This window comes from Bemisia tabaci, chromosome 2, assembly GCF_918797505.1.
Source record: "Bemisia tabaci chromosome 2, PGI_BMITA_v3".
NCBI classification, from domain to species: domain Eukaryota; kingdom Metazoa; phylum Arthropoda; class Insecta; order Hemiptera; family Aleyrodidae; genus Bemisia; species Bemisia tabaci.
This window is the reverse complement of record NC_092794.1, coordinates 30,791,060-30,816,546: the sequence shown is the minus strand read 5'-3', so window position 1 is coordinate 30,816,546 and position 25,487 is coordinate 30,791,060. Positions and strand designations below refer to the sequence as shown.

At 39.5% G+C, this 25,487-nt stretch overlaps 1 protein-coding gene across 9 annotated transcripts in view; it reads left to right on the top strand.

Annotated features, from left to right (window-relative positions):
- PsGEF (Protostome-specific GEF) overlaps positions 1-25,487 on the top strand; it is a 516,326-nt gene that overhangs the window by 150,061 nt on the left and 340,778 nt on the right. For all 9 annotated transcript variants that reach the window (XM_072297125.1, XM_072297127.1, XM_072297130.1 and 6 more), the window contains exons 8-9: positions 14,364-14,418; positions 22,054-22,138. In XM_072297125.1, the coding sequence (XP_072153226.1) occupies positions 14,364-14,418; positions 22,054-22,138 (140 nt within the window). The remainder of the gene's footprint in view (positions 1-14,363; positions 14,419-22,053; positions 22,139-25,487) is intronic.

Here is a 25,487-nt window from a genome sequence, read left to right as displayed (position 1 = left end):
ACGAATCAATTTCGTGAGTGCACATACGTAAAAGTCAATATGCTATAGTCATTTTGGGTGCCTTTATTTTTCAAGAAACAATTACAAATAATTTCAATCCCGAAGAACCATCAATTTTCCGTATAAAATCGAAAAAATCAAAATATGTTCACTCCCTGACGTGAAAATTAGAGTCTACGTGTGAAAATGCTTATGCATCGATATGCTGAACAAAATCCATGTCTATGTCAAAATTTTTCTCAGAGGTTTGTGTTATTATCAGCTTCCCTTGAACCCCCGGTTCGATGGCCGAATCGGCTGCCCAAAAAGCAAGACATCTTTGAAGGGTTGTATGAGAAATTCGTGGTATTATCGGCTCTCAGGAAATCACCTCATGGCTAGAACTGGTGGTATAAATGTTTGAGTGCTTAAAATAATCGTATTAAAGAAACTAAGGCATTAAACTATGCAGTCAATTTCTTTTTAATAATATAACGGGATGTACTACCGGTGATTTAGCTATTATAGCCCCAGAATACTTTTAAAGCGCCTTTACGTTCCCGAATCTCGACGAATTTTTTTTTTTTTGCTTAAACGACTCAAAAGACACTGTAGTTAAAAATATAAATAAATTTCGATTTGGATATGTAAAACATGTTTAACTCGTGGAGGCACACTGTGTATTGTATGGAGTACTGTTGCTATTCGACACTTGTCTTCAGGTCAAAATTCTTCCAAGAAAGCGACATGCAAGAGGCGAATTTTTTGTAATTACTCCCAATTTTTTCTCCGTTATATCATGGAATTGCTTGTTAAATTCTGAGGTCAATTTTATCTAATTCTAATTTATACATTTCTTTTTTTCCCCTTCATTTTATATTTCGTTTGGAGAATTCGAGGTTTTGTTGATTTCTTCAGATTTCGCATACTGTAACTTCTCTTCTATTCGGCCGATTATTATGAATGAGACCTCTTTTAATGCGTGTTTTAACGGAGAGTAAGGAAAAAATTGCTAAGTACACGCGAAACATTTTTTTTTTTTGAAAATTGGATGAATCCTAGCGTGACGGTGAAATGGTTAATCAAGCGTAAGTAATTGGGCGAGGAGCTGAGGATCCCGGCCGCCTGGCGACCCTCATCAGCTATTGTTCGTCGGGACGCCGACGCAGTGATCAAGAGCGTGGAGAAGAGAGGGCTAAGTGGATTCCTGTATGAGCCACGTTTAGCAAATGGTCTAATGAGTCTCAAGGCTCATCACAGATTGCACTTACGGGTGCTCTGGCTATCAGAGCAGTGGTACCAAATTTTGAAAAGCATAAGAGGGGTGTGGGGATCCCTCAAAGCAACGTTGTGAACGAAACGAAGGAGTTAAATTCTCATTCGAAGAGTGCCAACTTGCTCAGCCATCCTCGAATCATTTCGCTTGCTTCTGCTTATATATGCATATTTCAAATCAGGCGCATTCTTAGGCTTTCTTGAAAAAAAACTAAGTAACGTAGACTCTTGGTATTCACTGCACATAAACTGGAAAGCCCCAGAATGAGAAAAAACTTTAAATCATAATTATTGACAGTCACTTTTCGGTAAGGAACTAAGGGACTCGGTTATTGTATCGAGCAGGGTTCGAAACGATCGCAAAGGCGGTAGACTACGTATACGCGCCAATAAGATGAAGTAAAGTAAGAAAATCACATCGGCGGATAACAGCGAACTTATAAGAATCTCGCAGGTATGAATCAATGACTATGATATTGTTCAAAGTTTACGCCATAATAATTTTTTCCAAAATCCGTGCTCGTGAAAATTCTAAAAAGACGTTCGTCAGATCGACACCTAAAGAGAAACATATAAAGAATTTGACGAGAAATCAATATTGGGCTCTACGAGCCTTTCCTTTTATTTCTGTTACACTTCATTTGTAAACTGTCCATGGAAAATTCGTAGTACTAAGCGCACTAACAGTATGCAGTATACAGGTCGCACGAAGTCGGAGACCGCGGGGTTGGACGGGAAATTGACCCAAAGGAATCCGAATTTCATGGTCCCGAAACCCCCACAGCCCCCTCGGGGGCAGAGGGGGGAGATACGACCCCAAAAGTCAAGGTCCCCGATAAATTTGCGATTTGATTGCATTAAAATCGAAAAGTACGGAAAATTTCACGTAAAATTGACACCTAAAAATCCAAAATTTGACCACTAAAAATGACATTTGGGGGGTAAAAAGGGGGGCACAATTTTCCCCGATTTTTCAAATTGTGCCTCCTCCATTTACCCCCCCCCCCCCCAAGGGCGACTTTGGGGTTTCGGGGCCATGAAAATCGGATTCTTTGGGGTCGATTACCTGGGAAACCAATTTTTCCCGGAGAATCTACGTCAAATTTTGACCATAGGGAAATTATAGAGGGGGTCGCCGCCTCCTCTTCAAGGAATAATTTTTAAGAGTGAAGTGGTCGAATTTTAGATTTTTAGGTGTCAATTTCACGTGAATTGTCCGTTTTTTTCGATTTTAATGAAATCTAATCGCAATTCTATCGAGGACCTCGACTTCCGGGGTCATAACTCCCCCCCCCCTTCACCCTCCAAAGGGGGCTCTGGGGATTTTGGGACCATGAAATTCGGATTCCTTGGGGTCAACTTCCCGTCAACCCCGCGGTCTCTGACGTCGTGCGACCCAAATCAACCGAGAAAAAGGCCTAGTGCGGGTGGTCTGAGACACCTTGTAGGTCATTTAGTACGTACAGGCGGACTTCCTCTTTTTCTCGAGCGGGAAATTTGAAGCGACGAACACAGTAGGCGCATGATTTCCTCACCCATGGGCTGAATATCGACATTTCTCAATGTGTCCTGTCTGCTCTGCTTGAATTTTTGTGAGACTGCATGTGTGGTGCTGTTTTATCTCTGTTTGATGCTTTATTCCTCACAATTTCTCGTTCATTGTCCGTTACAGAAAAAGGACTTTTCCGACTTCTTCGGGTAACAGGACTTTTGGTCCAATTTTCTGTGTAACGTGTCTCTTCTTGGGTTTTCACCTTTAAACTCTCGTCCAAGTGAAATTCGTCCAAGCAACTGATTAATCCTACGTTTTCGTTTGTCTCGCGTTTTTCGACAACATATTCGTTGTTATATTAATCTTTTAATTATCTATCAAACAAAAAAAAGGAAAATTACATAGGCTGTCCAAAAAGTACCAAGACTGGTTCTATAACTCCAAAACTAAGATAGCTAGAGGCTTGATCTTGGTTTTATTTGAAAGATTATCTCAATATCTATCGATTGAGACCAAAATCAAAACTTTCGGTCAAATGTTTCAAAAGTTATAACACTGTTTGTAAAAAAAATATCTGGACCCCCTACCGTTTTTTAATGACTTTTTTCTCTTGCCGGGAACACTTTCCAAATTATTAATGATCAGTACACGGTTGTTTTGCAACTAATCATGGCAAAACCTAATTGATTTGGAAACACTGTGAAGCCGTCGTCGTCCGACTACGGGTATAAGGGTTCAAAATCCACGGGGAAAGAATGAACCGTCGGTTAGCCACCCCCAAAAAACCCGGGAAATTTTCGGCAGTTGATGACAGTTCACAGTGCGTGCGTGGTCTACGCTGCAGATTGTGAGTGATTTTGTTTCTGCGTTCGAAATTGTTGATATCATCATGGAAAGAGATAAAGCAGTGGTATCAAAAATTTCGAACATAGAAATAAAATCACTCACTATCTGCAGCGTAAACTACGCACGCACTGTGAACTGTCATCAACTGCCGAAAATTTCTCGGGTTTTTTGGGGGTGGCTAACCGACGGTTCATTCTTTCCCCGTGGATTTTGAACCCTTATACCCGTAGTCGGACGACGACGGCTTCACAGTGTTTCCAAATCAATTAGGTTTTGCCATGATTAGTTGCAAAACAACCGTGTACTGATCGTTAATAATTTGGTGAGTGTTTCCGGCAAGAGAAAATAGTCATTGAAAAACGGTAGGGGGTCCAGATATTTTTTTTACAAACAGTGTTGTAACTTTTGAAATATTTGACCGAAAGTTTTGATTTTGGTCTCAATCGATAGATATTGAGTTAATTGTTCAAATGAAACCAAGATCAAGCCTCTAGCTATCTTGGTTTTGGAGTTATAGAACCAGTCTCGATACTTTTTGGACAGCCTATGTAGATCGGTTCAGTGGATCTCGATCTATAGCGGCTCAAAGGACGCGCTCGGACGCCATTTTTAATGGCTGCCATCTTGGATCTGCCACCATTTTGAAAATGCCTCTCCGACTCAAAACTCTTAAAATATCACCTAGTTTGACCTCCCAAAGTGGCAAAACTGAATCACGATTTGCAGCGTACTTGCCATAAACCACCGCACTATACAGGGTGTTTCAGACCACCTGTACCAGGCCTTTTTCTCGGTTGTTTTAGGTCGTACGAAGTCGGGGACCGCGGGGTTGAATCGGGAATCGACCCCAAGGAATCCGAATTTCGTGGTCCCGAAACCCCCGCCCCACCGCCCCTTGGGGAGTAAAGGGGGGGGGGTCTTGATGCTAAAAGTCACGGTTTCCGACCGAATTGCGGATAGATTGCATCAGAATTGAAAAGCACGGAAAATTTCACGTGAAATTGACCCCTACAAATCCAAAATCGGCCCATCTAAGGCCCAAAAAAGGACTCTGAATTTCATGGTCCCTGAGCTCCTCGGGGTCGATTACCTGGGAAATCGTCTTTTTCTGGAGAATCGACGTCAATTTTGCGACCAAAGTGGAATCTTGAGAAATTTTTGGAGGGGGCAAAGCCCCCCTCCTCAGGGGGTTACTTTTTGCCGTTCAGGGGGGTCAATTAGAATTCTTGGGGGTCACTAAACTTAAGATGTAAATGTGTTCTGCTCCTCAATTTGGATGCAATCAATTTGCGATTCGGAAAGGAGCCCCGATTTTTAAAATCGGGCCCCCCGTTTACCCCGAAAAAGGGGCTAGAGGAGCTTCGGGACCATGAAATTTTCGATTTCTCGGGGTCGATTACCTGGGTACCTGTTTTTTTCTGGAGATTCTACGTCAGTTTTGAGACCAAAGAGAAATTATGGAGGGGGGGTACTGTTCCCCTCTTTAGGGAGTCTTTTTTGGGCCTTAGATGGGCCGATTTTGGATTTTTAGGGGTCAATTTCACGTGAAATTTTCCGTGCTTTTTCAATTCTGATGCGACTTATCCTTAATTCCGTCGGGAACTGTGACTTTTAGCATCGTGACCCCCCCTTTACCTCCCAAGGGGGGGTTGGGGGGGAGGGGTTTCAGGACCACGAAATTCGGATTCCTTGGGGTCGATTCCCTATTCAACCTCGCGGTCCCCGACTTCGTTCGACCTAAAACAACCGAGAAAAAGGCCTGGTATGGGTGGTCTGAAACACCCTGTATGGTAACTTGAGCACTCAAATACAAGCAACAATTCATTCATCAAGTGATTGAGACTGAACAGAAGTTGGATGCATGGGACAGATGTTGATGAGTATCAATGACGTAACTATCAACACCCCTGCTGCCAAAGACAGAAAAGGTTCGGTCGGAGGGGGGGGGGGGGGGGATCACCGCCTCAAATCTCCAGTAGACAAGAAATGCATCACAAAGCAGGCGATTATTGGCAACATTGTCAGAAATCAGTCATTTCAAGGACACAAACTCATTTAGGAGGTACCTCCGAGCCTGCGTATACCACTTCAAGCTGCATACGCCACGCGCAGATACACCACACTCAAACGGAGAAGGCGAGGACGTAATACAGAGTTGAACTGAAAAGATCTCATATGTTTTATAGGCATGTTTCTCTCTTTCGACTGAATTTTGGACCTGAGTTATTGACCTTCTCACAAAAACGTGACCTACAAACGCTGGACGAACGAAAAGCGTAGGGCTAACTTTTTACTAGGACAAATTTTACTCGGGCGATATTTTGAAGACGAAAAACCGCGGACAAAATAAATTGGACGGATAAATTATTGGACAAAAAAATTGGATCAAGAGTCCAATAACCTAGACAAAGCGCGGATGTTTTGGACAACGCGGCAACGAAGTTGGTCCAGCATTAAGGATGAAGCTCAGCTGGGGAAACCGATCAATGCTTAGCTCTCCGTGCGACGGCGGCGATGGCGATGGCGGCGGCAAGAACCACTCGCTACAACCCCTGTGCGCGTGCGCACGCGCGTCGACCCGCACAACTTCTCTCCGATTCACTAGTTTTTCCCTCTCGTCCGCCGTGCGTTTTCGCGTCACTCTAAAGTCCTGAAACAAGAAAAAAAAAAAAAAAAACAAATACCGGGTTCGCTCCGTTGTTAGGTGATCTTTTAACTTCCTTTATTCGCTTAACATATCGGTACAAAAAGTGTGTCTCCTATTGGTGAATCGGCTCATATCTTAATCCCAACTTTTATCCTAGATTCCTGGTCCTACCTCTTCCTTTAACCGGAAGCATCTAGCACCAGATCAACCCCTCAACCTCATTTTCAGATACTAGTGCGTGTTCAGTTTATCGACGGTGAAATTTCCAAATCTCGTAGTTCGATTAGCGGCGTTGCAGACTGCCTATTGCCTATACTGTGTGATTTCGGGAGAAGCTTTTCAACGTCACCCCTAAAGACTTTCGTGGTGTTTCATCACTATGTGAGGAATATTCTACTCTTAAAATTCTAACTCGGATAACGTAGTATTAAACAGAGAATATTCTATGAATATTTGTCGGCTTGTATTAGATGTCCGAAAAATATTCTAGGAAAAATCTTTGAATTTTCACAGATTAATCTTTGTATATTCTTTTAGCTTATTTTTTTAGGAATTTTTCCTCATTTATCTGAGAATATTAATTTTACAATCCCACTAAGACTCCTCATTGGTATGTTTTGACTTCAGATATGGATACTACGCGAAAAGTTGCGAAGAATTGATATAGCGCATGGCCTGTTTGCTTCAATTTTTTTCTGCCTCTAATATTTGCAAAAATACACGGCTTCTCATGAGGAAATTGGGGTTATCAGTGATTTGGAGCGAACAGGCCGTGCGCTATATAAATTTTTCGTAACTTTTCGCGTAGAATTCATATCTGAAGTCAACACATACCATTGCTATTTGAAATTTTCGATTTACGGCCCTCCAAAGCCCCAAAATTTTGGGGCCTCAAATATTTGGCCCCCAAATTTTGGAGTAACATGGGTCATATGGCACATCAATAAAAAGGCCCTCTCCCCAAGGCCTTGACCTCTCCTCCAAGGAGACTTTTAGATTTTGAAATTTGAATAATTTGGCCACTTACACCGTTGAATCGAAAATTGCCCCAAAAATGCCCGAAAATGCCCCATAACTCCAAAAAATGGCGGTTAAGGGAAAAAAAGCAAATACCAAAATGTTCTAATTTTTTGCCGTAGATTCGTAATCTAAATTCAAAACATACCCTTCCTATTTGAAAATCGGGAGAAAGGGGGGGCACCCCCCCAACACCCTAGAGGGTCCATTTTGGGGGGCTGAAAATATTTTCATTCGATTCTGTGTGGTCGATTTCCCCACTGAAAGTTTTTGTCCCGAATCTCAATTTTCCGCCGTTTTCGAGAAAAATATAGTAGACGGGTGGTCTAGATGACCCTATATATTTTACGGACAAATTTCAGGTTATAGCTTAACCATTAAGCTTGACAAACTGTATTTCCTCCTTTTTCATGTTATATTGGTCAAGATTAAGTTTGGTTCACCTCGAAATTTGAAATAAAATTTGGGGGCGGGGAGTTCTAATTTAAGATCTTTAATTAGAACTTTAAATTAGAACTTTATTAGGTTACAAATAAGGTAACCAGGCGAAATTACGGAGCGTCTAAAGACTGCCGGGCGTTGTCACCGTGCAGGGCAGTGGCTCTGACACTGCGGAAAATTTCAAAATATACTCTCGATGGAATTAAAGTAGGTTCGACATGAAGAGAAACTCTTCTTGGGAACTTTTGGAGACCTCTGTGACCCCTTTCCCTTTTCTCTCAAGTCTAACTTATGGATCATACCTGGTGTCATGTCACTTTTTAACCCCCCCCCCCAAAAAAAAATTGGGGGGTCCCCCCTGTAGCGAGGAAAAGTGAGAGCTCGTACGATCCTGATCGTCAGAAAGCAAGCCTTCTGGAAAGGATCGAGCTTTAGCAGATCAAGCCACAAATTTAGGTGTCAGATGCTCGTCGGGACGCCTGGGTTCGGGCGCCAACACACTTGAAGTGCGTACTCAAAATATAATGAGGTGATTTTCCTAAGATGAGGACAGGTTTAGCAGGAAGGAATAATGAGAGCAAATTTGAACATACTAGAGTCAATTTTTATTGACGAGAAAATGAAACTATTTCTTAAACACAATTACAAACTTAAAATTCTCAAAACAAAAAATAAACTCAATGCGAGATCAAAATTAGGATGGTAGAAGACGAATGAGTTGATCGGATTGACTTTTAAAATACTTTGAAAGGAACGGTAAAAGGGACATAAATAATGAATGAATGAATTTTTTTCTTTTGATTATTTATGTGACCATACATTTTCCAGACAACCGGTGCTACTCACCACGTGCACTCAATCTTGTACGGCGGATTTAAGGTTCAAAATAAATGTTTTCAAAATAAGTTCAAGTAACAACGAAAATCTCAGGTGCTACTCAACAAGTGCACACTTGGATATTGATCGAATATGAGAGAATTATTTTGCAACAAAATGAAGTACAGTAGGTTTTCAAATATAAATTAAAACCGATGAAGTAAATAACAGAAATAAATTTAGAAGTAAATAAATAGAAAGCTCAAGTAATTATTTACTGTAGAAGCTACCCATAAACGGATGCGTCACACAAGTGAACAATTACGAGGAGAGATGGTACTTTCTATCGCAAGCGTGCAATACTCATCACGTGCACAGCTTTGCAATAGAAAGGATCCGAAGAAGGAGGAATGAATCGCATTTCACTAATCTTCGTCGGATGACTGCGGTGAAGTACCGGTCGGGACCCCATCAAATCCATTTCATCTAGCTTTCGTAAGCGTCAACCAACTTCATTCGACTCCAATAAATTGAATATACAATTAATTAATTTTTTTCATACATCAAACTATTTTCCTAGGTGACCTCCAGGACTTCTTTTGATCAATTCGGTGAAAAAAATTAATTAATCAAGCTAAAATAATAAACTCCCACGATTTTGGATGCTATGCTCACTCCGATTTTTCTAAAAGATTATCCCTCATTAAAGTGAGCATGGAGTCCAAGATCTTGGACGTGATAAGCAACCGAACACTATAAAGGTGATCATGGAGTCCAATATCATGGACGCGATGCTACATTACCTTTTCGGAGAAAGAGGGCTGATGGTGAGAGAGTTTGAATCCACTAACTTAACTCTATTAAGGGATTGGTTCGAGCATCATTTCATGCAAAAATATGATCACGACCAGTGATGAAAGATTCCATATAGACCAAATTTAACAGAAGAGGACAAAATTTTTGGAAAACGCGAGGTGTGCCTGTTAGTTGCCTGGAAGGACTCTTTGAGCATTATAGTATAGTCGGTTCCTTTCTCGGCATATGTTTCATTCATACGCTAATAAGTCTTATAAGTATAGGCATGTTGACATCCTTGGCAGAAGCAGACAAAAAAAGCTATTACGGAGTATCGTAATTATAATTTTGAAACAAAAGCTAGGATAAAAACTAGGATTAGATACCCTACTATTAAGAATTAATATAATTAAAGTAGTAAAAGAAAATCTTCAAACTTAAAAAATTTGGCGGTAGCTTAACCTAACCAGAGGAATCTGCCCTATAATTGACAGTCCACAATCTATAATATTTCAGATAATAATATTTATATATCGCTGTCAAATATAAATTTAAAAATAATATTTTAAATCTGCTCAAACTCATAAAATCAAGTCAACACGTCTTTCTAAAGGACTTACCTAAATAGAAATCTACAACAAGCATACCCCTGGTTTCCAAAATAAACTGGTTCTATTCTGTTATACTTGATCCGTACCTATCATATGAAAAGTGATTTGTTTTGTGAGAAATCAGAGGGCTTACCTACCGGAGTTGGATGTGTCAGTGTTGAGGGCCGAAATGTTGGTGGCAACGCTGCTGACGCATTGGGTCGTCGGACTTCTTAATACCGGCGGCCGCCTGCGAGACGAACGCCATACTACTTTTTCCTAAACACCTACGACAACTATCAAACGAGCGTGCGTTTCTATCAATTCTATCATTCCGTTGTTACACGTCAAGTATTTAAAACAATGTCCCAATCCGTTGCCCAAAGTTCTGTGTTCGCTTTGAAGGGGAGGATTTCTATATGAAATCGATGAACTAAATAGTACGGTCAATTTAGGAATTTTACCGAGTTCGGAACTAAACCATGGAGTTGAGTAAAAGGAACACTTACGGAAAAAAGAAAGAAATAAAAAGAATAAAGTAGATACCTGAATGAAAACTTTGAGGTGAACCAACACAGGAGGTAAGCAAACATCGAGATATCTAACGAATGTTGCTAAAATATCAGTTGTACCTTAAATCTTTTGCCAAAAATAGATCTTTTACGTCTTAAAACGCATTCTTGTTGTTTCTCTTATCTTGTAAACCCTAAAATAAAACTGAAATACCTAGACGAATTCGCTTTATCAAATTAAATCAATTTAAACTCTTTAATATATCATGACACCGTCCACACACTTAATGTTGTGTGATCTTTTACAAATGTTGTGTTCCTTCATACGTCTGTATACGGGGTGATCGAAAAGTCCCCTCCCCCCTCTAACTTTTGACCTAATTGAGGTATCCCTCACGTTAATGAGGGATAATTTTTTAGAAAAATCGAAGTGAGCATCCAAAATCGTGGGATGCAGGTATTCTCTGACAACACATGATCGTATGGTCCGAAAATTTATTAAAGACAAGTTCTGTGAGATAAAAACGGACAAATGTGTTTTCGTAAAATAATTGTGCATCGGCTAGGTTAGGTTAGGTTAGGTTAGGTTAGGTTATGTAAGGTTAGTTCAAGTTAAATTAGATAAGAGAAGTACACGATTTTCTATCATGATGAACTTGAAAACTAAAAATGGTCTACTTGCTATTGGACTCCATGCTCAAGCAAAGAAGTGAGAAGTTTAGCGATGAGCATAGAGTCCAAGATCTTGGACGAGATTAGCAGGCAAGTATATTAAGGGTGAGCATGAAGTCCAATATCATGGACGCGATGCTACATAATCCTCCGAAAAGTGTAGTTTTAGTTGTAAGACATGAATCTTTCGGCACGGTCGAACAGAGTTTGGCAACGAGACTCTCAGGAATAACCTCGAGGGAAAATGGAAACAGGACAGAACCACAAAGTTGTATGATATCAGACGAGGTCTCATTGCGTAAAGAAACTAAAGCACTTCATTGAAACAAAACCGGCCAAAAGCATAGAAAAAACTGAACGTAAAACCCAAGAAAGTTTACCCCGCTTTCAAGACTCATAAACTGCAACTAGCCGTGATTAGCTCGCTTCGCTAGGTGACACGCCTAGTCGAGGAGTGCCTTTGGACCCCCAGTTCTTCTCTTCACTTCGCGATGAACTTGCGACTCGCTCCGCGAGCCGCCACCGCCCCGCCCCGCCCCCCCCCCCCCCATAGTTTTTAACATTGATGAGAAGACAACATTTTCGTCTTCATCTTCTTTTTCACCAAGTTTTATAGAAATTGAAGTTCCAGGAGCCTCCGGGACCGCCTTATGTAGCGCGGCCGTCATCTTGGCTTTTGAAATGTTAAAAATCTGACCAAAAATTGACCCGATGAAAAATACCCCCTGATACCGAATTTCACGAAAATCGATCGAAGTAAAACCAATACATCATATTAGGCTACAGCTGCCATCGTGAGTTTTACAATTTTTAAAATCGGACCAGAAATTCGAGTTTCAGGTCAGAATATACCCTCTAATACCAAAATCCAGTAAAAGCGATGGATCAAGAGCCGAGATAGAATTTTAGACCACGTTCGCTATCTGGAATTTTTGAATTTTGAAAATCTGACGAAACATCCGATTTTCCCGTCGAAATATAAGTACCTTATAATACCGAATTTCACTAAAATCGATCGGAAAGGAGCCGACTTACGTTTTAGGCCACAACCGCCTTCTTGAATTTTGAAATTTTGAAAATCGGACCAAACATACGAGTCCCCGTCGAAATACACCACCTGATACCGAATTTCACGAAAATCGATCGAAAAGGAGCCGACTTGGCATTTTAGGCCAAGGCCACCATCTTGGATTTAGAAATTTTGAAAATCGGACCAAACATTCGAGTTTCCCGTTGAAAAATACCCCTAAATACCGAGTTTCCCGAAAATCGATAGAACTGGAGCAGACTTAGCATTTTAAGTCAAGGCCGCCATCTTGGATTTAGACATTTTGAAAATCTGACCAAACATACGAGTTTCCCGTCAAAAAGTACCCCCGGTTATCGAGATTTCCGAAAATCGATCGAACTGGAGCAGACTTAGCATTTTAAGCCACGGCCGCCATCTTGGATTTAGAAAATTTGAAAATCGGACCGAACTTTCGAGTTTCCTAGAGTACCTGTATAGCGAGAGTATGGACAGATCGCTTCATGGAGGGCTTAGGGCCCAAAAGTGCAGCCACCCTTCTAACCAACGTCTAACGCACAAAACTTCACTGCCAGTCTGCAGATTCCAATTCTAACCAAGATGGCCAAGAATGTACAGAAATGAGCGTTCTTCCGCGAAATTGAGTAAATTTATGCAAAAACTGAGTCAAACACGTGCTTAATAAATGACGGTTCGTAACAATAGTATTAATAAATCGTTCTAGATAATTGAAATTCATAGGTTGGCTGCATTTCTGGGCCCTAACTTTATTCGCAGAAGCATCTGTGAAGGCCTGATGGATTTTCGGAGTTTCACATCTGTCCATACTCTCGCTATACAGGTACTCTAGAGTTTCCCGTTGAAAAATACCCTTTAGAACTAAGTTTCACAAAAATCGATCCAACAGGAGCAGACTTAGCATTTTCAGCCACGGCAGTCATCTTTGATTTTGAAATTTTAAAAATCGGACCAAATAGTCGAGATTCCTGTAGAAAATACACCATAGAACCGAGTTTCACGAAAATCAATCGAACAGGAGCCAACTTAACATTTTAGGCCACGACCGCCATCTTGGATTTTGAAATTTTGAAAATCCGACCTAAAATTCGAGTTCCTCATTGAAAAATACATACGGATACCAATTCCTACAAAAATCCGTCGAAAAATACCTCCTAAAACCTTAAATTCCGTACATAAGGCTGTGACGTCACGCGACAGGATTGAACCTGTTCGGCGCTGTGCGCGTAAACAACCGCGTATCTCCAATGCAATACTATGAGGAGAAACAACGTTTCGCCCTTGCGGGCGTCCTAGGCAGCGGATTGGAATAGAAATAATTTTGATCAACTCCTCACGACAATTGCTAAGCGTGTACCAAGTTCAAAGGAAATCGCCTCGGCCAATTTTTCTGTGAGCCGGTGAGGCAGCTTTATATAGAGTAACTAGTCGTGATTAGCTTGCTTTGCGAGCTGACCCGTCTAGCCGGGGAGTGCCCCTCGACCCCAGTTCTTCGCTTCGCGATGAACTTGCGACTCGCTCCGCGAGGCGCCACCGCCCCGAATAGTTTTTAACATTGATGAGAAGACAACATCTTTGTCTTAATCTTCTTTTTCACCAAGTTTTACAGAAATTGATGTTCCAGGAGCCGGGACCGCAAGTATGTGATGACCGTCCAGGCGAGATCTTTGCATCATATTTTGAAGTTCTCTTTTATATCTGCCCCCGTAAAAATTCGCAATGGGAGCTGCATTTCAAAATACCATAGGAATTCTTATAGCCAGTTATTAAAGGTATAGAAAATCACACAGCCGGGATATGCGAGGCGATAAAAACTTATACAGCCGGGCTACCTATAGCTCCTATCACCGGGCTATGCAGTTCATCACCTGGCTGTAACTTTATCGCCATCGGCTATAAAAGGCTCTAAGAAATCGTATAGCCGGCTATAGAAGCTATAGGAAATCTTACAACCGACTGCAAGTCTATAGTATTTTGGAACACAGATCCCACTGCCAATTTTTACCAGGGTTTTCAAATTAACCATAACCTCAAATCGAGCCTTATAACACACAGCTATAACTAACATTTGGATGATTTGAAAGGAATCGCACTTAGTTGGCAGGCAATTTAAGCCACATCAGAGCCGGAGTGGTCGCGTCGTAATGAATATCAGTTTTCTATGTATCACCATTGATTGTTTTATGTTGCGCTTTATACAGGTACTTGAATGACATTTTTTGTTTCCATGTTTCAGAAGGAGTGAATTTTTAGGATGTGTGTCATTTGCCCTAAAGAATGCTGCAGAAAAGGTAAAATTTTAATAAGAAGTTCTGTTTTGTTAATGAGGTTGTTATTTGTCCTCGCATGCCTATATTGTTCTTTCTTTTGGATAGTGATGCTATCCAAAATTTCCATATTTTCACATCCTCAACGTATCAAAATCGTGTTGTTAAATAGAATACACACAACTTCACTAACTTTCCCTGGCGAGAAAAAAATACAAGCAATGGGCCTGTTGCAAACTTTTGCTAGGGCAAAAATAAGAGTTGTTTCTTGTAGATAATGCCTCAAAAATCACGATGAGCGCATCGGCAAAGTCTGAAATGCACTCATAACTTCACAATCTGCGTAAGAAATTTGCGTTTTTTTAAGCTTCCCGCTTCAAAAACGATACTACGGCACAGGTGAACATTTTGTTAGAGGAGTCGCTCCATCGTCGGCGATATTCATCATGGCCGACACTTGCGCGCAGTTCCGCGCGTAATTCGAGGAGAGTTCAAGGTCAATCAATTCGGGCGTGGAAAATATGAACGTTAACACACCGATTCTTATCTGATCTAATCCAGTTCAGGTGTTATCTCGTCCCATCAAACGTGTTTTGGTGGATTGGCGTCGACCATGATGATTATTGCCGACGATGGAACTACTCCTCTTACAAAATGTTCACCTGTGCCGTAGTATCGTTTTTGAAGCGGGAAGCTCAAAAAACCGCAAATTTCTTACGCAGACTGTAAAGTTATGAGTGCATTTCAGACTTTGCCGATGCGCTCATCGTGATTTTTGAGGCATTATCTATAAGAAACAACTCTTATTTTTGCTCTAGCAAAAGTTTGCAACAGGCCCATTGAATTTTCTCAATTTGGATAATTTCTAATCATTATACCCAGTTGAACACTATATACCATAGAGAACGTTTAGTCCAGGCAAATAAGGAAAAGAGCCTGCACAAATCCCGAGTAGTAATGTTTTCATTGACTCCTACGTAATTTTTCCCGCTGAATTCGAATTTTAACTTTGCACGAAAAAAATTCGAAACGGAAAGTTGCCAATTTTGGCAAAAATGACCTAAAATCGGCCTTTTTCCGGATTATGGCCAGTAACCAGCCAAAAATTGATCTGACGATAAAATTAGTTATTTTCAAAAATAAAGCTCGTTAAATTTCCTATAAATAATTTACAATACACTTTTTTGCTCAGGACAAAATCAAGAGCGCTGGCAGGCACCAAGCTTTGAAAAATGAGCGAAAATTGCGTTTTTCGCGGTTTTTGCCCGATGTTTCCTTTTTTAAACGTCTGAAGAGTAATTTCTGGATAAACTAAGTGAAGATGATAAAATTTACACCAAGTGAAATGAATTGATGTAAATAATAAGGAACCCAACACATTACGGTGTGCGCAATTTTCGTTCATTTTTCAAAGTTCGGAGCCCGCCAGCGCGCTTGATTTTGCCTTGAGCAAAAAAGTGTATAGGAACTTTTTTGTAAGAAATTGAAACGAAAATTGAGCCCTAAACCTAAAAATTATTCATATTGTCCTAGTACTGGGAAAATAGCGCGGATCGCACCCCGGAGAACTGTGGTGGGGTCCCTCGCCGGACAGCGGCTCAGTAAAGAGGAAATTTTGTGACATCATAGGTTAGGTTTTGCTCTTGTTTCCCGTGTGAACCACGGCCAGCCCTAGATTGATCAGCACTTTTCGTGAGATACTACTGGCGCAAAGGGGCGGGACGCGCGGGACGTGGGAAGCGGCGGTGCACGGTGACGCGCGTTTTCCAGAAAATTTCTCAAGTCAGTCGCTCATGTTCGTCGGGAAGGGAAATGTCACGATTCCGTGCAATGTCCAGGTGCACGTAAAATTCCATACCTGCGTCCTCAAAGTGTTTTCCGGCGGTGTCGAATCAACCTCCGCAGACCCCCGACATGGAGGATCAGCAACATAGAGTCGTCCGACCGTTGCCCCCGCCAAGTCTCTGAGTGCGGTTCAACCCTTCCGTCGACGTTTTGAGTGAAAATCCGTCAGCAGCCTCCGCGAGACCCCCGGCATAGAGGATCAGCAACATAGAGTCGACCGACCGTTGCCCCCGCCAAGTCCTGGTGTGCTAGCTGTAGTTGTTGTCTCTTTTTGAGTTTCGGTTGTTTTGGAGAGTTTTTGGAAGTTTGGAAGATTTTAAAGAAGATTTAGTTGTGTTTTTCGGTTTCGTTGTTCTGGAATTTGATCAGTGTACCTTGTCTATGATTATTAAATTGTGCTGTTAAAATACGGTGTTATTCATTGAGGACTTGAGGCCTCATTATTCCTACATCAAGTGGTGGAAATATCGCCCCCCCCCACCATGTTTCTCCTATCAGCTGAGAAACTTAAATTTTCGGCTAAACTTTAGGGTATCCCCTCTGGTCCCAAGAGTTGAAGCCGCTTCAAAATTTAATGAGCTTTATTTTCGAAAATAACTAATTTTATTGTCAGATCAATTTTTGGCAAGCTACAGGTCATAATCCCGGAAAAAGGCCGACTTTAGGCCATTTTTCCAAATTTGGCAACTTTCCGGTCCGAATTTTTTGGTGCGAAGTAGAAATTCGGATTCAGCGCCAAAAGTTACATAGGAATCAATGCAAACATTGCTACCCGGGATTTTTGCAGTCTATGGCCCCTTTTTTGGCTTATTTGCCTGGACTAGTTTTTATGTGCCCTCATGTGGGAACTAATAATGCTCCTTAGTATGCGGACTGTTTTGGGGGAGGGGGGGAGTTGGCCGGATAGGTCACTGGAATCGTAGAATCACTTCCACATTGGACGTGACTCGTCACAGTGCCGCTTACCTCACACGGTGCGCTTGAACTCACTTTAAATGCGACTTGAATGTACATCAAAAATTCAAGTTGGAGGTTGTAGTGGGGTACTTTCTGATTAGTTTTTGGGCAATTTCGAAATAGGTTGTCGGAGCTCCTCGAAAAATAATCGCATTTTTGTGGTTTTTTAGGGGTAAAATAGGAAAATTGGCCTTAGGGCGACAAATTAAACCCCCTCTCCCTCATCCTTGCACTGACCGATCTGAATTTTTAGTATGTAGTCACCTAGTATAAGATGTGACTTTTCTGAAATTTTCATGCCCATTCACAATTTTTTGCCCCCGCGGCAGCGTTACCAAGTTGCGGACTCCAAAATATCGAATTTGATGATAAAATGAAGGTTTCGAAGTGTGATTTCCATTCAAATTCAAAAATTCAAATCGTAGGATGTAGTAGGGTAGGATGTAGTAGGGGGTAGCCTGATAGGTTTTTGGCCAATTTCGAAATGAGGTGTTTGAGATTTTTGAAAAATTATTGAATTTTCGTGGTTTTTTAAGGGTAAAATAGCACACTGGGCACGGGGCGGCAAATTAAACCTCTTCTCTCTCATCCTTGCCGTGACCGATTTGAACTTTTAGTATGTATTAACCTGGTATAAGATGTGACTTTTCTGAAATTTTCATGCCCATATAAAATCTTTTGCCCCCGCGGCAGCGTTGCCAAGTTGCGGACTCAAAAATATCGAATTTGATGATAAAATGAAGGTTTCGAGGTGTGATTTCCTCCAAAATTTCACGAAAAATGTGCAATTTGAGAGTTTTTGATAAGATTAAGCATATTTGAACAATTTAAAGTTGCAGCGTTGCCAGCTTCATGATTTAAAATTCGTCAAAATGATCCAAATCGCGTTACAACCTCAAGGTCTGGATTTTTATTTCGTTTAGAATTGGTCATTACGGTTCTTCTGTACTCTATGCATCTGAAAATTATGCCATTACTTACTTGATGGGTGCAGCTAACTCAACAAGAGAGACCGGATAAAGCGACGAGTCGCTGGAAAACGAGTGGTTCGGGTTGACAGATAGTTCTCTTTATATGACACAATATTTACAAAACATCTTTAATTTCGTTGTATAGTCTACTTTTGTTATGAGGGAATTTATTTCAATATAACTCAAAATTATTCTCATTTTTTGCAAATTTTTGATTCTTTAAGTTATTGAAGGTAATTTTCTGGATTCGAACTATCCAATCCGCTGTGAAAAGAGGTCGATTTCGGGGACTTTCAAACTTTTTTGAATCGTCGTTTTCCACTCATTTCATTTATGTTTTAATTTTTCATGTTTTTGGGAAAAGTTTGGGGGGCAAGATTTTAAATAGAATGTTCAAAGTATTGACAGCAGCAGGGATAAGGTTTGGGGGGTGGGAGAAAGTTCTCAAATTCTACTTTCTGTTGATGGAGTAAATTTAAGAAATTTCTGTCAACCCAAACCAATCGCTTTTCCCCAAATCTTCGCTTTATCCGAACTTTAAATTGTTCAAATATGCTTAATCTTATCAAAAACTCTCAAATTGCACATTTTTCGTGAAATTTTGGAGGAAATCACACCTCGAAACCTTCATTTTATCATCAAATTCGATATTTTTGAGTCCGCAACTTGGCAACGCTGCCGCGGGGGCAAAAGATTTTATATGGGCATGAAAATTTCAGAAAAGTCACATCTTATACCAGGTTAATACATACTAAAAGTTCAAATCGGTCACGGCAAGGATGAGAGAGAAGAGGTTTAATTTGCCGCCCCGTGCCCAGTGTGCTATTTTACCCTTAAAAAACCACGAAAATTCAATAATTTTTCAAAAATCTCAAACACCTCATTTCGAAATTGGCCAAAAACCTATCAGGCTACCCCCTACTACATCCTACCCTACTACATCCTACGATTTGAATTTTTGAATTTGAATGGAAATCACACTTCGAAACCTTCATTTTATCATCAAATTCGATATTTTGGAGTCCGCAACTTGGTAACGCTGCCGCGGGGGCAAAAAATTGTGAATGGGCATGAAAATTTCAGAAAAGTCACATCTTATACTACCCTAGTAGCAGAGTTATATAAAAAAAATTGTTTTTAAAAGTATAAACCGTAAATAACCACAAGCTAAAGAATATTCATTGTTTATGTAATGGATGTAAAGTTTTTTAGTTAAAAGTTTACATTTTCAATACGCTTTTTATGTGACCCTTAGTATAAAAGTTATATAACCAAATTCAAACAGTGTATAAAATGAATTTTCATTATTCTTCCTGGCTGGTAGCGCACTCTAGTTATGAAGTGTGCAAGTTTTCATATGCGATACTACCAGGTGGTGGATCATCGTAGAGTTGTGACTTACCTTAAATCCGCGGCGTCCTAGTCGGGATTAGAACCCACACCTCGGGATGGAGTTGCAATCCGAAGTCCAGTACTTTACCACCAGACCAGCCAGGCTTGATATGGATGGGCCCCTAAATTCAATCTCTTAACTATCGCAGGCCTCTGAGTCCGTAATATGTTTGTTTATTGACGGATTCTTATGATATTTTACCAGACTTTATTATTTATTATTTATTTATCTATTGTTTTTTATTTAATGATGTAATTTTTTCATTTTCATTTTTTTTAACTCTCTGTCATTTTTTTAGCTCTCTCTTTTTTTTAACATTTTTTTCTAACTATCATTTTTTCTAACTCTCTCTATTTTTTTTTAACTCTCATTTTTTTAACTCTCTCTCTCTCTCTATTTTTTTTAACTTTATAATTGCGTCTTTTTCCAGTTTTAATTATTTGGGCCTTTTTCTAGTTTGAATTTATGTCGATGTATTTATGTTATTTATTTATTATTATTTTCATTTCCTTTTTTCTTTTAAATTTTTATAATATTAATTTAAACATTTTAAAAAAAATTAAAATTTTTAAAATAATATTTAATAATATGTTTAAAATATTAACAAAAATAATTATGATATACTTTAAAAATATTATAAAATATTATTTTAAAAATTTTAATTTTTTATATTTTTAATATATTTTTAAAATGTTTTAAAAATATTCATTGATTGTATTTCAAAAGTATTTTTGAAAATATTTTAAAAATACATGAAAAACATTTTAAAAATATATTAAATTTCAATATTTTTAAAATATTTTTAAAATATTGCTGTCTAACTGGGCAGGGTTATGAGCCAGACACGCTACCAACTGAGGTAACAGGGCTCCTCGGATTGTGTGCCGAAATATCCCCTTTTAACTCGTCTCGGAGCCACTAATACCTCTAATAATACCTATCCCACGCAGTCTGAGAGTCGAGGGTGTTCATTGAAATGAGATCATCATCATCATTCATGAAAATGAGATAGGTTTACGTTAAAGTCATTCAGGTCATTTATATAACAGTTATATTAAGCAAATTAAGCAAAAGGATACTATGCGTATAAAGAAAATTTATAAAAACCCTTCCTCAATTATATGAATTTTATATAAACGTTATCTTCTGAAAATATGAATAATTATTTTCATGGGCATTTTATATAAAACTTATATACACGATACATAAACTTTAGTTAAAATGGTGCTTATATAACCGGTATTAATTCCTTATACGTTTGTTAGGAAGGGGAAAGTGAATCATGCTACTAGGGTAGGTGACTACATACTAAAAATTCAGATCGGTCAGTGCAAGGATGAGGGAGAGGGGGTTTAATTTGTCGCCCTAAGGCCAATTTTCCTATTTTACCCCTAAAAAACCACAAAAATGCGATTATTTTTCGAGGAGCTCCGACAACCTATTTCGAAATTGCCCAAAAACTAATCAGAAAGTACCCCACTACAACCTCCAACTTGAATTTTTGATGTACATTCAAGTCGCATTTAACGTGAGTTCAGGCGCACCGTGCTCAGTGATTGCCAATGTTTCTTAAATCAGTGCTGACCTCTTACCCAAGTGTGACACTTACGTCAGAGCAAATTTCACTCGCACCTAAGAGCAACATTTCACTGACCCGACATTTGCCAATTTTACCAGGGCAAGTTGTGCCGAGCGGGAAGTTCGTAAATTCCTTTCCAGAACTCTTCCACCTCTTCTTTCTGAAGGGTTGCACCGACGTCAGAGAGGTCACCTTTGATGTTTCTGTAGAAGCTTTTGAAATTGGTTTCGAAGCTTGTGAAGAACTAATTTGATCTTTACCAGTATCTTTTTATCCTTTGACCAAAGACAGCAATGAGTTGCATTAGTTGATCCATTACATTTGTGTATACTGCTTTCTTCTTCAGGGGAGTATTTGTTCAAGACTGATTGGACTTTATGAATTACCTGTTGTTCTTTTCCCTTGCTCATTATTTTAAAATTGACTAGTACTGGAAGGTTCCTCCTTAGATGTAGATCTGATTCGTTCGTTTTATTTTAACTGAGTTTAACGAGCGGGGGGGGGGGGGGGCTAAAAACAATCATAAAATTTGAAAATTAAAGACCTAGGTCGTATATTTGCTCAAAATGGAACCACTCATGGGTCGAATGGCATGGTCACAATATCGCTCTGTTGCAAGGAATAATCAAAGAAGAAAAATTCAATGACGTTCACAGTAAGTGTCAAGCGACTGCTCCTTAATGGGATACAATGCCTCTCAAAGAAGCCATAGGTACTGCATTGGGAAACTCTATAATCCGCGCCCACTCTAGCCGGTAACTCGCCAAACACCTCGCCGGTATACTTTGAAGGATTTTTTTTTCAACCACTTCTCCGTTCGACTCTGCGATGAAATTTTACGCCATAATGACACTTTATTTTCGTGCTCCGTAACAATTTGGACGTTTCCTTACGAAAGTTTTATCTGTTCGCAGGAAATCAGCGGAAACTTCCGACTTCTAGGTCCAGGTGCAAATAAAATTCAGCATGTATTATCCACGCCAACCTCTCAAAACTCAGGTGAGCGGATTCAAATCATTAAAAATTCCAAGTCACACTGTACAAATTATTTAAGTTTTTTTTCATTAAATTATTTAAGTTTTTTTTCATTTTAGGGTATGGTATAAGGGAATGAGGTACGAATATATGGTATTACAAAGGCAACGGAGGTAGAATTTATTTTAAAGAAAAAATCAGACTCCTGATCCCCGCCTCACGACCCAAAAAATTTGATGCTCGGATACAATTTAATACTACAGAGGACTAAAGCCAAACATCATTTACTGCTTTCATGTAACGGTGTGCAATTAATGATTACAATATCCCTAAATGTCAGTTTGGGTGCAAGACTGTATCCGTAAGTCATTTTGCTCCGGACCCATCAGAGATTCGGAGTGATATAAACTTAAAACTCCGAGTCAAAGATGTCTCGAACACAATTTCTGATGAAAGAAGGGCCACCTAAATATAGGCAAGCACGCCGAGTGTCCTGTCTTTTGGCCCCAGGGCAGTGGCTAGTGGGCTAAGTACTCTACTATCGTCTCAGATTCCCGAATTCGATCCCAACCCGGAAATGCTTAATAATTCTTACGTTTTACGCCTCGTCTTACCCTAGCTCTGAGTGATTCTCATTCAGGCTGTAAGTTGTTGGATGTCAAAACAAGCAGTGAACTCCAACACAATGTATTGATAGGGCGAGTCATTAACTCGCATTTATCAACCCCTTTAGTTTTTATTTAAAGAGATTTCAAAATAGGCAAGCAGCACAACAAGAGAATTCTCGATCCAACACTGCGAGGTCAACGATGCACCTTGACGAGACCGTGTATTGTGAATGTAGAAAGCTACTCGAACGAATTTAAGTTTTTTGATCTGCCTGAAGCAAAATCTTATCAGATTCTTGAAGAAAAGTGCTACGATATAATTTAAGCGAAGAAAGGAACAATTCTGTTGAACTCCTAGAAGATAAAGTCGATTTAAAGGTATTTTGGGGCTAAAATACCCAAATCACCGTTAGTATAAATCCCTTTATATTATTGAAAAAAAATTGATTCGATATAAATGCAATTGCTTTAAATATGTCTTGATTTTGTTACTTTAAACGTCTTTCCATGGAAAGAAGTTCAACCATGTCTATGCCTCATTCATTCATGAATTGAAAGTAAGAAATCTACATCCCGAAAATCTACCGATTTGCCGTAAAATATCGCAGAAACTTGATATACCAGGTCGATGTACCCACTCGTTGAATTTACGAATCAATTTCGTGAGTGCACTTATGTAAAAGTCAATATGCTATAGTCATTTTGGGTGCCTTTAATTTTCAAGAAACAATTACAAGTAATTTCAATCCCGAAGAACCATCAATTTTCCGTATGAAATCGAAAAAATCAAAATATGTTCACTCCCTGACGTGAAAATTAGAGTCTACGTGTGAAAATGCTTATACATCGATATGCTGAACAAAATCCATGCCTATGTCAAAATTTTTCTCAGAGGTTTTTGTTATTATCAGCTTCCCCTGAACCCCCGGTTCGATGGCCGAATCGGCTGCCCAAAAAGCAAGGCATCTTTGAAGGGTTGTATGAGAAATTCGTGGTATTATCGGCTCTCAGGAAATCACCTCATGGCTAGAACTGGTGGTATAAATGTTTGAGTGCTTAAAATTATCGTATTTAAGAAACTAAGGCATTAAACTATGCAGTCAATTTCTTTTTAATAATATAACGGGATGTACTACCGGTGATTTAGCTATTATAGCCCCAGAATACTTTTAAAGTGCCTTTACGTTCCCGAATCTCGACGGATTTTTTTGGCGCGTATACGTAGTATACCGCCTTTGCGATCGTTTCGAACCCTGCTCGATACAATATACGAGTCCCTTAGTTCCTTCCCGAAAAAGGACTGCCGCGAACTTCTGAGATTTTACAAAGCGTGTAAAAAGTTTATTTATCCGTCAATAATTATGATTTAAAGTTGTTTCTCATTCTGGGGCTTTCTAGTTTATGTGCAGTGAATACCAAGAGTCTACGTTACTTGGTTTTTTTTAAAAAAAGCCTAAGAATGCGCCGCGCTGATTTAAAATATGCATATATAAGCAAAAGCAAGCGAACTTATTCGAGGATGGCTGACCAATTCGGCACTCTGCAAATGAGAATTTCACTCCTCCGTTTTGTTCAAAACGTTGCTTTGACAGATCTCCACACCCCTGTTATGCTTTTCAAAATTTGGTAGCACTGCTCCATTTGCCAGGGCAGCATAAGTGCAATCTGTGATGAGCCTCGAGACTCATTAGACCATTTGCTAAACGTGGCTCATACAGGAATCCACCTACCCCTCTGTTCCTCACGCTCCTGATCACTGCGTCGGCGTCACAAGGAACAATGGGCCTTGGGCCGCCTTGGGTCCCGGCGCGGCCTGGACCCGTGCCCCAATTACTTACGCTGGATTAACCATTTCACCGTCCGCTAGGATTCATCCAATTTTTAAAAAAAATTGTTTCACGTGTGTTTAGCAATTTATTCCTTACTCTCCGCTAAAACACAAATAAAAAGAGACCTCATTCATAAAAATCGGCTGAATAGAAGAGAAGTTACAGTATTCGAAATCCGAAGAAATCAACAAAACTTCTCCATACAGAAAATAAAATAAAGGGGGAAAAAAGAAATGTATAAATTACAATTAAATATAATTGACCTCAGAATTTGCCAAGCAATTCAATTATATACCTAACGGAGAAAAAACTGGGAGAAATTACAAAAAATTCGCCTCTTGCAAGGGGCTTCTTTGTAAGAATTTTGACCTGAAGACAAGGGTCGAATAACAGCAGCACTCTATACAATACACGGTGTGCCTGAACGAGTTAAAAAAAATTTTATACGTCCAAATCGAAATATCTTTATATTTTTAACTACAGTGTCTCTTGAATCGTTTAAGCCAAAAAAAACAAAATTCCGTCGATATTCTGGAACGTAAAGGCGCTTTAAAAGTATTCTGGGGCTATAATAGCTAAATCACCGGTAGTAAATCCCATTATATTATTAAAAAGAAATTGACTGCATAGTTTAATGCCTTATAGTTTCTTGAATACGATTATTTTAAGCTGTTAAACATTTATACCACCAATTTTAGCCATCCCTAGTAGCACAGCTCCCCTATATTATACCCATAATATACATATATATACATATTTTATAGATGTTTTATACTTATATTATAAATATATATACCTATTTTATACCTATAATCTACCTATATTATAGGTATAAAGATTATATTAGTTTGCGCTATATTCTACATATATTATAGGTATAAATATATATTTTATACCTATAAAAGATGTATTAGGAATTTGTAGGCCGGTCCTGCT